Below are 13,922 nucleotides of genomic sequence, written 5' to 3'. Positions count from 1 at the left end.
GTTTAAAAAACTGCTAAGCTTAACCCTGACCTTTATTCACAAGGCATGACGGCGACAAATGACTTTAAAGCGTCATTATCACATCTTATAGTCTACAAAAATCTCCAGTTTGTAAAATAATGGTTTTGTAAGTAAAAAGATAAACGACGAACAAGTAATAAACCTTTATTTACTTATATTCATAAGTTCATTTGCTGCATACATAGTAAGTAAACAGCAAAGAAACATAATCAGTAGATATTATTTGATAGTAATAAACTCAAGACTGTTATATTAAATGCCTTATAATATTTGTTAATAAGAATTAAATATGAATCATTTGCGTAATATGATCAATAGATCGTTATTAACTAGATGGGCTGCCGAAGATGACACATTGTCATAAAGAACGCGCGATACGCCGGCAATCACAAACGTAAACAATGGCCAACAGAACGGAGGCACCTCATTGAATGGAGAAATCCGCAGAGTAACCGACGTGACATAGCAGAGAAACGTCCGATAAAATTGCAATGACTAGTCAAACATTTAAATGCAACACATAGCACATCGCACGCGTAGCGCCTAACTCCAACGAAACTTTTACATGCCATGAATTCATAAATTGCAAGTCTTTACAAATATCTTCAAATCATTATTATAATGTTAAAAGCAAAATTGATATTCCCTAAGTAGAGTTGTGTTAACCCTAGAGCTTTCTTTTACGCAATAAAAAAAATATGTATCAAAACATATTCCGGTTCAAATCTTGTGTCCGCGAAAGAAAACTATTTCAAGATATAGAGTACGTAGGTAGATTGAACTTTATTTTGTAGTACAAAATGATGTATAATATTGGTAAGTACTCGTAAAATTACTTAGTTACTTGATGGAACCAATAAATATTGTAAACTAGGAACAAAATCACCTAGTCCAGTGTCGGCTGTAAACAGTATATCCAAACATTACCACGGTGACTGAATAAATGTGACACGCCTATACAAGATTCGTCAACGCATTCGTCAAGTTTATTATGTAGTCCCATAGACAATTTTTTGCGTGACCAACGAGATGACTGGCCTTCCTACCTACAATTTATTTGCAAATATAACTAGCGTATTTAATAAATTAGCATACCTACCAACTCATAACAAAAACATTCGAGATGTTATACATAATTAAAAACTGTTTTATCAACCCATCTGTCATCTGTTGATTGTTGATTGGTCGATTGTTATTGTTATCATTTGCTATTGATGTATTTTTAAGTAGCTACTTACTTTTCTTAATTAATAAACATTCATTACCTGTTTTTGTGTCTTGTCCGGTAATATAATTGACAGCTCAAAGGATCTGTTCTTCTTATCACGGTTACCCGATTTCATCAGCTTAGATGATGAACGAGTTATACTTTGCGCCTTTTCTGGTAACTTGAGTGCAACAATTGACATGCTGCGCGAAAGCCGCCTCCCAAGCTTGCGGGTCCTGAGCGACATTGACCCGCTTAAGCCTCGCTTGCGGCCCTCCGCGGCGGGAGTTGCCGTCTCCTCCACAGCCACACCTTCCTCATTTGCACCAGCCATCGCACTATCCCGATAACACCGCTAGTACGATAAACACAGCGTCAACAATCACATCTCCGATAAAGTAATCCTCGAATTGGGGTTATCGTTTAGCACTTTTTCTTCACTTAAGACCTAATCAACTGTTTACCACTGCACTTTCAGTTGATCCGCAAAACTTGTACCGATATCTGAGATGAACGCACGGTCAGATGCGAATCATATGGTCGCAGTGGATACAAAAACCGGCCTATCGACCTATTGCACGATTGAAACTGTCGATGTTCTATTGAATTGTACAAAGCACAAGTTCGTTGATGTGAATGGAGTACGCGGGATTACGTTTGATTTAAATTATTAACGTTATCAAAGAGCGACGCGAATGAATGCAAACGATACGCGACGTGCGCGCGGGCTGCCGCGGGCGAGGCGACTGAAGTTGTAAGCATCGCGGCGCAGCGCTGTACCGCCCCCGCTGAACCTCGCAGCTGCGGCTAGACCGAAATCCCAATTACTTATCGAAGCCACAATAACTAGAGGCGACACTAAACAAATGCTTCTTTTGTCAGACGCAACAAGTTTACGTTGTCGCTCCCACGAGATTTTTGACACCAAATCAGGACGAACTTAACTGTCCTAACGGCATCTGACAATTATACTATTGCGCGTTATTTTGCGAGCAGTTTTCATCTGAAGAAATTTGTTATCAGTTATATTATATTCATATATTTTGAACTATATGTAGATATGTTCATTAGTGTATTTCATTATAATTTTAAGAATGAATAAGTTGTGCATAAAACATTTCTTATGTGTTCAAAACGAGTTTAAGTAACAAAGTATTTTGTTGTTGCATAAAGCCGATTACCTTCGTAAATATTTCAGGGTCTATATACGCTCTAATTAATACTATTTCCAACTAAATTTTACAGCACAGATAGTAACTCAAATTAGAATAGCTATGATGTAGTCCTGCATTGTATATTAATACTGTAAATTAAAAATTATACGTAGCTAGATTAAATCTGTTTAGGGGCGTATTTTTAGGTACTTAATCCACTATGTTAATTTTCGTGACAAATTTCTGTACGTTTTATTCAGAAATACTTAAGCACATGTTACTTAATGCAAAATATCTTTGACCTTACGTCAGATCTTTTTCAGACCTTCACTGCATTTAACAAAATAAGTCCTAGTAAAGCGTACTAATTGATTTAACCCACCTACCAAAAAAACTTTAAAAAATTATAACTGTGTACAATTTAATTACTTGCTGAAGAAAACGTTGCACTCTCAACAACAAAATGACACTTTATAAACTTTAATTTGTCTAATTGTTGAATAAAAACGTTTCTAATTTACATATATAAGGCAGTGTAGAGTTCAAGGCAGGGCACTCTCTTTAATATTTAATTAGCAATAAACGTGACCTCTAAGGTCGATGTTCCAAGCGACCGTAATTTAATGAAAAATGTAAATTTTTAAAAGCTATTACACCGTTATCTCGAAACGTAATACCCTCTCAGACTCGAGGCACGGTAATTACAATTCTAATATTAATCTTCACACTGAGATTTCGTGATATTGTTAAGCCGAGTATTTTGATATAGAATTTATAGCAGTCAGTGATCACTTTATATTCTCGTGAGTTTTCACTGTGAAAATACATGTATAAAACATACATATTTATTGCACTGTTTAAACAGTTAAAGCTCTATGTTACAGTAATCTTTCAATAGTTGTAGAGCTCAAAACATTGCGGAATATAGTGGCTTTAGCATTGAAAATGCCAATGCTAATTTGATTTCTAAAAAAGTTACCCTTGCGTAGAATCCAGTTTTCGGATTCCTCGACAAGATTGGTTTACGTAATATGTTTAAATAGAGTTCTAGGTAAATTCAACGTAGAAGACAACGTGTGTTTCAATCTAGAAAATGTAGTAACTATAACTATATTATATTAGTTATCTTGAGTGTAAAGAACGAGATTGAACACGTGCTCCGATTGTATCAAATGTTTGTTATTCTTCTACCACCAAACGACAAACATCACTCACCTTGGACGAACAATGGGATAGAGCCACACTAGATTGCATCAGCACTTTCAATAAACCTTTTATCATTTCGCTGATCAATGAATTTCTTTGTTCTCGTCTACGATAATATTATTGATTGTCATTAATGGCATCTAAAGAAATGATCGGATAGTTGTTCTTTAATTATAGTATGCTCACGTGTTATAAAAATGTTTTTATTTATTTTCCGCTTACCTTTTCGTAGATTTAATAATGGCAGAATAGAACAAATGACCTACGAATTCGTTAAACAACAGGAAAAGTTACAGTTCCCAGCCATACAGGAAAGAGAAGTAATTAGGAAAGGATTATAAAAGGGAAAGACAATAAAAATAATTTCCTTTATAAATTATTCGCTTTTCTATAAGTCATTGCTAAAGTATTTACTAGAAAGTATACCTTAAGTATGGCACATGGCATATCACACATGCTATTTGATATCATTCATTTGCACATTGATAAAACTATGTGTTTAATACTGAAGTAACACATTTGTGACATTTCAGCAAATCAAAATACCCCCGTGTAAAAACAATTCCTGGAAGAATGGCTAATGAAGTCACCAGGATTCAACATAATGTAAGTGAAGTTTTAATTAAAGAATTATTATATTATTAACCAAAAAGGTTGATTAAATTTTTATTAATGGCCAGTAAAGTCATAGACAGTGAAATCTTTCTTTGTTATTGACATTTCTGTCACAATGACGTAAATTACATTTGTACAATTTGTATTTCCCAATATTTTAAACGACTATTACTAACTTTTACTTGGCTATTTGAATATGACGATTTAATAATAAGACTACCGATCCGAAGAAATGCCGTATGTATATTTAATTTGAATTCTAGTGTCAAACATAAATAAGAAATTAATTAGCAATTGTAGATAGTTAAATAGTAACAGATAGCTTTGTTAAATCAAATAATAAGGATTCGTGCTCGTGTTGCGCACGAGAACATAGAATGTTGCATTGCATGTGCCTTGACTACAGACTACAATGTAACAATATTATTATATTAACTGTAGCCCGGCACTTCGTATGCGCGGAATAAAAAAATAATTAGTAGCCTATGATCAGCGTAGTTCCGTAGATATCTTCTGAGCAACATCCATCCATCCATCCAAACATTCGCATTTATAATATTAGTAAGATTGAAATTGTGCGTGACGTATTATAACCATAACAATTCTGTGAAAAACATACACATAACATTGAGTTTACGCCCGTTTGAATGTCCTTAACGAAGTGTTATTTTTAATTTTTTAATTAACAAGGAAAGAATAAACATTGTTTTTTAATTCACTTATTTATATTATAATACACCCTAAATGAGATTTTTGTGTATTAGCTTATATTTAACCTATTATAAAGAAGCACTCGAAAAGTTTTTTTTAACCCTGTACAAATATGGTTTATACTTATTAAAACGGCGTTTTAAATTTTAAATGGGTCTATATAAACATCACGAAAATTGTGCTATCTGTTTCTCGGTAGTAGTGTCCTGTGGTTAAATGCCGTCCGCTTTTGACCTTCGGCACAGCGCCACGCCATTCTCAGCGCAGACTTTCAAACGAACGCTTTACTTGAGTGAACTGCGACCAATGTGGGTGGAGTTAATTCATTGAAATCAACCCACTCACTTAAATTAAAAAATATACGAATTTACCGTAGTAGGTTTAATTAGATAGATACGTTAATCTGCTAATTGATAGTAATTATTAACATAAAATAAAGTGGACGTGACTCATTTACCATCTTCTAGTATTTGACTGCTTATGTTCAAAAGTTTTATCATCTGAAGGATAGGATTCATGTGTGAGAGTAATTTCATACTTCCTCTAAATTTGACTTTCGTCCTATTCAGAAATGTCATCGAAGCAATTATTCAAATTTCACTACGTATTTTTGTGATGCAGCACCAGATACCAAACGTTACATAAATCGAAGTATTTGCTTATATTTCTTTTGACATTTCTATTGTTACAGAGAGGACAAATATTCTTGGAGAAAAATTGGAGAATGGAGAACTCGATACTCTAAATTATATTCTACACCGAGCATATCGCTGTTAGTAAAAAGATTTTTGCTTATTTTTTGTGCTTATTTTCTTTAGAAATTTCGCAACGTTTTGCTATTTCGCAGAAGATCTCTATATGACTGTTCTTGCAACAATATTTGAAGCATTATTAATTAGAATTATTTAGAGCTAATGGCGCGCTTTCGTTACCAAGTCAAGTGTCAGATTGATTAGTGAGGGGACATAAATTTTGACATTTTAGTAAGGCTAGTGTTGCGCTAATACACCGGCACAGTGTCGGATTTTGTTCCTAACAAATTATGGTTGTGTTTTTAATACGGTATTTAAATTTTAACATAAAACAAGAAACTATAGTAATTTCAATATTACATAATTTTATTTGTTTCCGTATTATATAAGTATCCGTTAACAAATAAAAGTTGGAAGTCGGTCACTAAGGCCCAAATAAATGTCTCGGGCATAATGAGCACAACAAAATTGTGAGTCATCCGTAGTGAGTCACGGATGTCGAGAAAAAGTTAACACAGAACCTTCACAGACTCCGGCACGATCTCTTATTCTCTACAAAAACACTAACGAACAATCAATGTTTACGGCCATTTGCTCATTGAAAAGTTCATAATATCAAAAGTAAGTAGATTTCTGGTTAAAGAAATTAAACGATGTATAGCTATTTTGACATTTCGTTTAAATTATTTTTATTTATGACCATCTGACCTAATTGGGAATATGTTCATGTAATAAATTACGCACTTTATGTAAACAGGATAGATAAAAAGAGGGATAAATGTTTTCAGATTATTGATTTTCTTTGCAGAAAGTCTAAAGAAGATGACAGCCGTATTTCATTTATGGGCAATGAAACCGATCCCTACGCAATGCTTTTGCAAAAGATGAGATCTCTAGGGTTTAATGAGGATACGAAATCAAAAGAATCTTCATCACAAAGCCTGTCGACTTTTGTATCCGCACTCAATGAAATGTACGACTTGAAGAGGAACAGTGAACTGTACGTAAATCCGTTTCCATTGGCGAAACATTCATACAAAAACACGTAGTCATCTCAATCTGCCCCAATACGGTAATAGTAACGAAGAAACGGCCTGAGCCGAGGTTCCTGTGGGAGCCCTCGAGCTTAGTTACTCTTAAACGAGGTTTAGGCTGAGTGTCATCTGTGCTCGCCTCGAGGCAAACAGTGGTAATTCAGTCAAAAAACAAAGTTATCCTATTCAGTTTTTTTCCTATGAGGTACGGAACCCTAAAATCTCAATCTTTTTGCACAACTTCACGAAGTACTTTAATAAATATTTTCATACCTATCACTGGCCATCATAATATTTTAATGTCATAATCTTTGTCATCGGTCTACTCCATTCTTCTATTAAACTTAAAATGTTGTTCTTCAAGCTTCGGAGAATTAATCTTTAGCTACGAATAGCACTATCATTTACGTGCCTTGGTGAGACAGGTACCTATGGAAGTAAACCAGTTCTGACTACACTAGCGCCAGCCGCAAGGAATCTCGATTTCAATATAGTACAAAAGTCGAATGTATACAGGCAATATCTAACTTTATAGGTTACTATACTTTATAGGTTACGGCCGTAAAATTTTAGAAATCCTAATAAGTAGTAGCCAATGTGTTCTTCCAGAGTATTTTCAACATCTGTGCCAAATTTCAGCGAGATCCGTTGAACTGCTTGAACTGCTTTTAAGATACAAACATTCAAACTTCGCATTTATAATATTAGTAAGATATTGCCAGCAGCAGAACCTATGCATGCATCGCTTATGCATTTAATTCTCAAGTATTCTTTATGTGATTTGAAAATGTCTTAAATGTAGGTCATACTTAAATGTAGGTCTCAACTGCAAATTTTGATTTCTATATTTTATTCCGAATACTCGCATGATGAATCTATGGTATAGTATGCGGAAGTTTAAATAAAGGCAATTTATTACTTGCACTAAGTAGTATTACGTCAAGCTGATTTGATCAGGCCTTTTATATCTTTATTTATCATTTGTTTTATAATATTATTTGCTTTGGTTTTTTCATTTTTATATTTAACATGTTTATAGCAATCCAATAACAAACTTAAATAGAAACTACTACAATTCAGGACTAATTTAACGCTTTATTTAGTAATTATTTAAGAACTTTAGAACGATTTACCACATTCCACATACCACATGCAGAATGGATAGGCATATATAGTTAGGGAAAAGTACGTAGGTTTTCTTTTGATGTAGAAATGAAATCTTTATACCCACTAGTTACAATAAAGTTGTTTTAATAAAAGTAGATCACATTATCTATCAGGTTCCAGAACTTGGGTGTTCACGATACGATGCTATTGAATTTAGTGCGACAACAGAGTTCGGAAATGAGAGAGTCCCAAGACCAAACCATAGAGTTACCTAGAGAACATCAAAATGACTCTGACAGGTTGGTATCCTTGTGTTAAACGAATTAACAGATTAATTGATACAATATTTTTTTAATTGACACTAATGTTGTAATATTGCAAGAATTATTATTCCGCTCATATTTTTTTTTCTCCTAATCGATCTAGCTAAACAAAGCCGGCGCTAGTAAAATATAATATTAACTCAAATATCATCTACTAGACGTCATCTGCGTATTATTACGGGCTATGTACTACATCTATGCCAAATTTCTGTAAGATTCATGCAGCCTTTCTGGAAATATCTTCTAACAAACATCCATCCATCCAAATATTCGCATTTAAAATATTGGTAAGAAGTAAGAAGACTAGTTACCTACTATTAGTTACTATAAAATTCATACTTTTTAGCTTCTTATGCAACTGCTTAATATATTATTGTTGCAATAATGTGCTAAAATATTTATTAGTGAAAATGAATACTTACCTCATAACTTTCACTAGCTCGATACAATTACGAATAATATAACTTTCTCACACTTATCATTTAACAATACACGATCGTTGCAATGACAACTGTTCTGATGGAGGTTACGTCACACGATTGGGAACTGCCACGCTACGGTTTAAGTGTTACATAAACGGCCCCTTAGTGTACATTTCTGATAGGAAATTTACAGTAAGAGACTCCCATACCAACTACTAAAAGACTAGTAGTAAATACTCCTACTCTAACTACAAAATTTGAAGTAATAATGGAAATTAATTCCTTGTGTTAGCGTTGCTTTCTGAGACCGAAATATCTGTATGAACATATCATAGCTGTCATTGTCATTAACAAAACAGAGATACTAATATGTTTTAAACTGGGATTTTGGCTTCGGAAACCCACGGTTAGAAGCAAAATAATGGAAATTGCGACTCTACAATAATAGTATTAGTAATAAGTGCGGTCATTACTTATAATTTCTGATAAATTTACGTATATTTCTCTCAATATTATATTTTACTTGAATCGCACTTTATATTAACGTCAACTTAACAACAATAATAAACAATGTGTAAATTAATTCATTGAGTAAGATTTTAACAAAGTACGCGTACGCATTCATAATTGCAACACAATATAACCTTGTATTTTATCCTTATTAAATACACTTAAAGTTGACACGTTTTCTGCAACTTATTATTCATCGTATTGTTATTTCTCCTTAATTTTCTTAAAATATTCATTTTCAAAAACTTTAAGGCAACAAAAGAGTATCGAAATGTCATGTTCTCAACAACTAGTAGTACTTATTTACAAACTTACTTGACTATGCGTTTCCACTGTTGAGATACTTGTGTTAAACTATATTCCTCATCCCTCCTTAACTCAGAGATAACAATGTTTCACTAGTCACGGTTAGTACTTCATTGTATCTTATTTTCAGTGAAACAAACGAACCTTGTAATCACGGCCTGAGCATACGTATGACGGATCGTAGCGTATCACGTTCGAGATTCTCCAGAGTATCGACACGACGAGATATGGACATCCCTTCGATACTCGCACATACCGCCAATATATCTGCACCGGTCAGCACTACAACCAATATTTATAGTAGAGGGAAGTAAGCAACTCCGTGTTCCCCCGGGTTCCGCTTACTCTTATAAAAAAAACACAACTAGCGGTCGGTACTTAAACGGTAATTAAAACGGTCACAGTTGTCAGTTGCCAATGCGCAGTCAAGTAATTGTGTTAGGAATAGCTGTCGCCCGCAATGCCATCCTCGCGGAATTAAAAAAAACTTAGTAACCTATGTGTTCATCCAGATTTTACCCTATACCTATGCCAAATGTCAGCTAGATCCATACAGCCTTATTAGACATACCTTCTTACAAACATCCATCCCTCCATCTAAACTTTCGCATTTATGAAATTAATAAGATAGAATTGTTTAAATTTGATAGTTTCAAACTGCAGATTCAAAAACGTTACGCATTTTTTTGTATTAATTTTTCTAGGAACCACAACCAGGTTTACCGGCATTCGAAAAAAAACCCTCTATCCATCCTGTTGAGCTTCCAAAGTGGTCTATACGCCGCTCAGTCTGCCCCGTTTGCTCACAGAAGTGGAAAGATAAAAGCTTTTTGAAAAACATTAAATACTCTGGTAATATTAAACATATATAAATGGAACACTGCTTTAATCTTAGGAAACGAATAATCTACTTGAACGAATAAACAATAAGTAAAATAAAAGATAATAAAAATACACAACACTGTGATATTATCGTAATGCATAACGAACATACACATTTTTTTATTATATCAAGTTATTTAATTTGTCATTGTAATATTTAACTTTTTCTCTTATAATAGGATTGAAACGAAATTCGTCTATTTTATTACCGTCAGTGGTGGCTCCAGCACGGCTAAGAATCATCCGAGAATAGTTAGTACAACAAAAATCGCACTGCTTTATTCATCGTCTTCAATAAATTGTTTCAAAAGGAACTGATAATCAATGTTATTTTCTTTTTTAGTGCTCCGCGGCCGTTGTCTTCGGAAATTAGAGAACTAAATTCATCTCGCGGTTCTTTCCGCAATTCAAGTGGATCCTGGCAATTGGTTCGAGCTCGTCGAATTCGAATACCCAAATCCCTTTTGCCCATCGAAGAAAAAAAATTATCTAACTCTAATGTAACCCGCAGTAGAATTAATGTAGAACAACGACTAAAAAAGTTTTTATCAAATAATCACGAATAAACTTTTCTTATGATAATAAATTATCAGATGTGTTTCATTATTAGTTTTTATTCCTTCAGAGATAATAAGATATTGAGGTTCATAGTGATATAGGATTTCGGTACTGTAAATAACTGTACTTATTTGAGTTATTATATAACTGTGAAGTTACAAATTAAATCTAATAATCCCGACTTGGTTAATCTTGAGAAGGAAACTAGGTAGAAATAAAAAAATGTCTACAATAATGCTGGGTCTGGAGCACGAGCCTTGCACGAGCAACATTTTTAAACATATAGGATAAAGTTAATCTTTTTTTTCTTATAATATTTTAGTCCAAATTCAAGAAAAAGATCACTTTATATAGGAAAGAAAAACTGAAAATCCTGTCATTGATTGAACTGGCAGCACTTTTTACTGTCATCTTCAATGTTAAATGTCAATAAAATTTTCTCCAAATAAAAGTTTATCAACAACTAAATTTATTATGTAAAATGAAAAGACCAAATAAATAAAATTTCTATAGTTGACATCGCATACAACGCCAAAAATATCTTGTTGGTTGGAAAAATAAATCGAACCATCAGTTAATTCAAGTTTATATAAACTAATAAAAATGGTTCTTTTGCCTTTGACCAAGAATATGTTATCATCCGCCAAAGTATTTAATAAACCTTTTGTAAATTTGGTGAATATTAGAAATTTGATGTCTAAACAGCTTGTTTATAATGAATTTGGAGATCCATTAAAAGTAGTAAAGTTCAAAGAATGTCAAGTGCCGCCTCTTGGACCTCAAGATGTATTGGTGCGCATGTTAGCCGCACCGATAAATCCCGCTGATATTAACACCATTCAAGGTATTCATTTATTTTCTCAAGCCGTTTTCCTTGCATGTGTCACAATTTTTTTTAGTCTATTTGAAGATAACATGGATTTGATGCTTACAAGGTATTTTTGCTATATGTTGCTTGCCATTAACTACAATAAATGTGTTTGATATTAATTTCATATTATTTCTTTACAGGAAAATATCCTGTGAAGGTGAATCTTCCGAGTATTCCTGGTAATGAAGGTGTAGGAATTGTAAAGGAGGTTGGTAAAGATGTTAGAGAAATAAGTGTTGGTAATAAAGTAATTCTCACAAAACCAGTTCAAGGAACTTGGAGGGATATTGCTTTATTTAAGGAGAATGTTTTGAAAGTTGTTCCTGATCAATTAGGGATAGTTGAAGCTGCAACACTAACAGTAAACCCATGTACAGCTTATAGAATGTTAACAGATTTTCAACCCGTCAAAGATGGTCTTGTGGTGATACAAAACGGAGCAAACAGTGCCTGTGGACAAAATGTCATACAAATTTGTAAAGCCTGGGGTGTGAAGAACATAAACATAGTCAGAAATAGGCCTGAAATAGATGATTTAAAAAATTATTTGAAATGCCTGGGAGCTACTTATGTGCTCACAGAAGAAGAATTACGATCTACAAATATATTCAAGGAGAAATTGATTGAAAAACCATCCTTAGCTCTTAATTGTGTTGGAGGTAAAAGTTCACTCGAAATGTTGAGACATTTGCAACCTTCAGGTAAAATGGTGACATATGGTGGAATGTCAAGGGAACCAGTTAGTATTCCTACTTCCGCTCTTATTTTTAAGAATTTGTCTTTCTACGGTTTTTGGATGACTGCATGGAATGAAAAAGCAACTCCAGTTGAAAAAAATAATATGATGAATGATATCATATCAATGATGACTTGTGATAATATCAAAGGTCCTATTCATAAAATGGTAAAAATAGAAGAATATCAAGAAGCTATCGGAAATGCTCTTTCACCACAAGGCTTCACTGGTTGTAAATATATCTTAGATTTTAGTTAGATTATATTATTTGTTATTATCATAATTATAGACTTATAATAAATAAATAAAACACATTGTAATTGCATTTATGGAATAAAGTGTTTAAAAAAGTTTTTTTTTTTTTCATTATTATAGCGCATTGTACCAAATATTTTGGAATAAGTCTTATAGATAAACTGTCCAGTCATCTTATCTTATCATGTGACCATACAAATCATGTGAATGATCTTTTATATATTTCTCAATTATATATTTTTTCTTGCAATTGTTTTTTTTATTTTATTTCAGGTAAGGGATGTTGTCTACCTTCGTTACCCCATGTTCCTGGAGATGAAGGAGTGGGCGAAGTTGTTGAGATTGGTAGAAATGTTTGTGCTGTGAAGCCAGGACGTAGAGTTGTCGTAACATCCAGGTTTCTGGGGACATGGAGATATTATGGAACATTTCATGAAAGAGATATGCACATTATATCACCACTGATACCATTACCTGAAGCTTCAATGATAACGTTTGCTCCTTGTGAAGCTTACAGAATGATTAAGGATTTTCGACACATAATACCAGGAGAAACGATTATTCAAAATGCTGCTAATAGTCCTTGCGGACAGTACATTATACAGCTGTGTAAAATTTTTGGCATTAATACAATTAACATCGTTGCTAATCGTTGTGGGTATAAGGAGATGAAACAGCATTTATTAAATCTCGGCGCGACAGCTGTGTACACATTGGAAGAAGCTGAAGAGTTGACGACCTTTGATACATCAGTAACTCGTCCCGTCTTAGCGTTAAATTGCTTGGGTGGTAGATACGAAGATGTTTTGTTAAATATATTGGATAGATTTGGGACAATAATTTATTATGGTTGCGCATATGATCTACCAATGTTAAAACAAGCTTGGCGCTGTGATGTATCATTTCACAGATTCCGATTATGCGATTGGAATGCTAACGCTACTAGTATTGATAGAAGTACTATGTTAAATCACATAATACAATTAACAGCTATTGGAAGATTAAAATCACCCTCATATGAACCCGTACAACTTTGTGATTATGTTCGTGCTTTTTCAAATACTTGTCATTGCGAAGCATTTTCAAATATAAACTATGTTTTTGATTTTACAATACCTTAACATGTATTTTCGTGGCGATTTAATAAAATATTTATCAACTACCTACCTTAATTTGCAAAACATTACTTTATTACTTCCATGCTTTCGGAAATATGTAGTGGACTGAAAGTATTTCTATGCTCTAAATATCT

General features: G+C 33.5%; 3 protein-coding genes across 3 annotated transcripts in view; 2 read left to right on the top strand and 1 right to left on the bottom strand.

Moving 5' to 3' along the window:
• LOC106126528 (uncharacterized) overlaps positions 1-1,975 on the bottom strand; it is a 117,595-nt gene extending 115,620 nt beyond the window's left edge. The window contains exon 1 of the mRNA XM_013324240.1: positions 1,287-1,975. Coding sequence (XP_013179694.1) covers positions 1,287-1,562 — 276 coding nt within the window. The 5' untranslated portion in view covers positions 1,563-1,975. The remainder of the gene's footprint in view (positions 1-1,286) is intronic.
• A 2,338-nt stretch (positions 1,976-4,313) lies between these two features.
• On the top strand, positions 4,314-10,830 carry LOC106126623 (uncharacterized). Its single transcript, XM_013324361.1, has 8 exons — positions 4,314-4,440; positions 5,606-5,686; positions 6,475-6,666; positions 7,981-8,106; positions 9,499-9,643; positions 10,073-10,220; positions 10,430-10,502; positions 10,594-10,830. Exons 1-8 carry the CDS (start codon positions 4,436-4,438, stop codon positions 10,814-10,816), a joined length of 993 nt encoding a protein of 330 aa, XP_013179815.1. The 5' UTR covers positions 4,314-4,435; the 3' UTR covers positions 10,817-10,830.
• A 391-nt stretch (positions 10,831-11,221) lies between these two features.
• On the top strand, positions 11,222-13,830 carry LOC106126766 (probable trans-2-enoyl-CoA reductase, mitochondrial). The gene is made up of 3 exons (XM_013324607.1): positions 11,222-11,652; positions 11,820-12,647; positions 12,944-13,830. Exons 1-3 carry the CDS (start codon positions 11,412-11,414, stop codon positions 13,789-13,791), a joined length of 1,917 nt encoding a protein of 638 aa, XP_013180061.1. The 5' UTR covers positions 11,222-11,411; the 3' UTR covers positions 13,792-13,830.
• The last annotated feature ends 92 nt before the right edge of the window (positions 13,831-13,922 follow it).

The sequence above is a fragment of the Papilio xuthus genome, unplaced genomic scaffold (assembly GCF_000836235.2).
Source record: "Papilio xuthus unplaced genomic scaffold, Pxut_1.1 DF824992.1, whole genome shotgun sequence".
NCBI lineage: Eukaryota > Metazoa > Arthropoda > Insecta > Lepidoptera > Papilionidae > Papilio > Papilio xuthus.
This window is presented reverse-complemented; position numbering and strand designations above follow the sequence as displayed.

Coding starts and splice junctions, on each gene's coding strand:
- LOC106126623 (XM_013324361.1), top strand. Junction 10,221..10,429: donor GAAAAACATTAAATACTCTG/GTAATATTAAAC, acceptor CTCTTATAATAG/GATTGAAACGAAATTCGTCT. Junction 10,503..10,593: donor CTAAGAATCATCCGAGAATA/GTTAGTACAACA, acceptor TTTCTTTTTTAG/TGCTCCGCGGCCGTTGTCTT.
- LOC106126766 (XM_013324607.1), top strand. CDS start 11,412: ATGGTTCTTTTGCCTTTGACCAAGAATATGTTATCATCCGCCAAAGTA. Junction 11,653..11,819: donor TGATATTAACACCATTCAAG/GTATTCATTTAT, acceptor ATTTCTTTACAG/GAAAATATCCTGTGAAGGTG. Junction 12,648..12,943: donor ACCACAAGGCTTCACTGGTT/GTAAATATATCT, acceptor ATTTTATTTCAG/GTAAGGGATGTTGTCTACCT.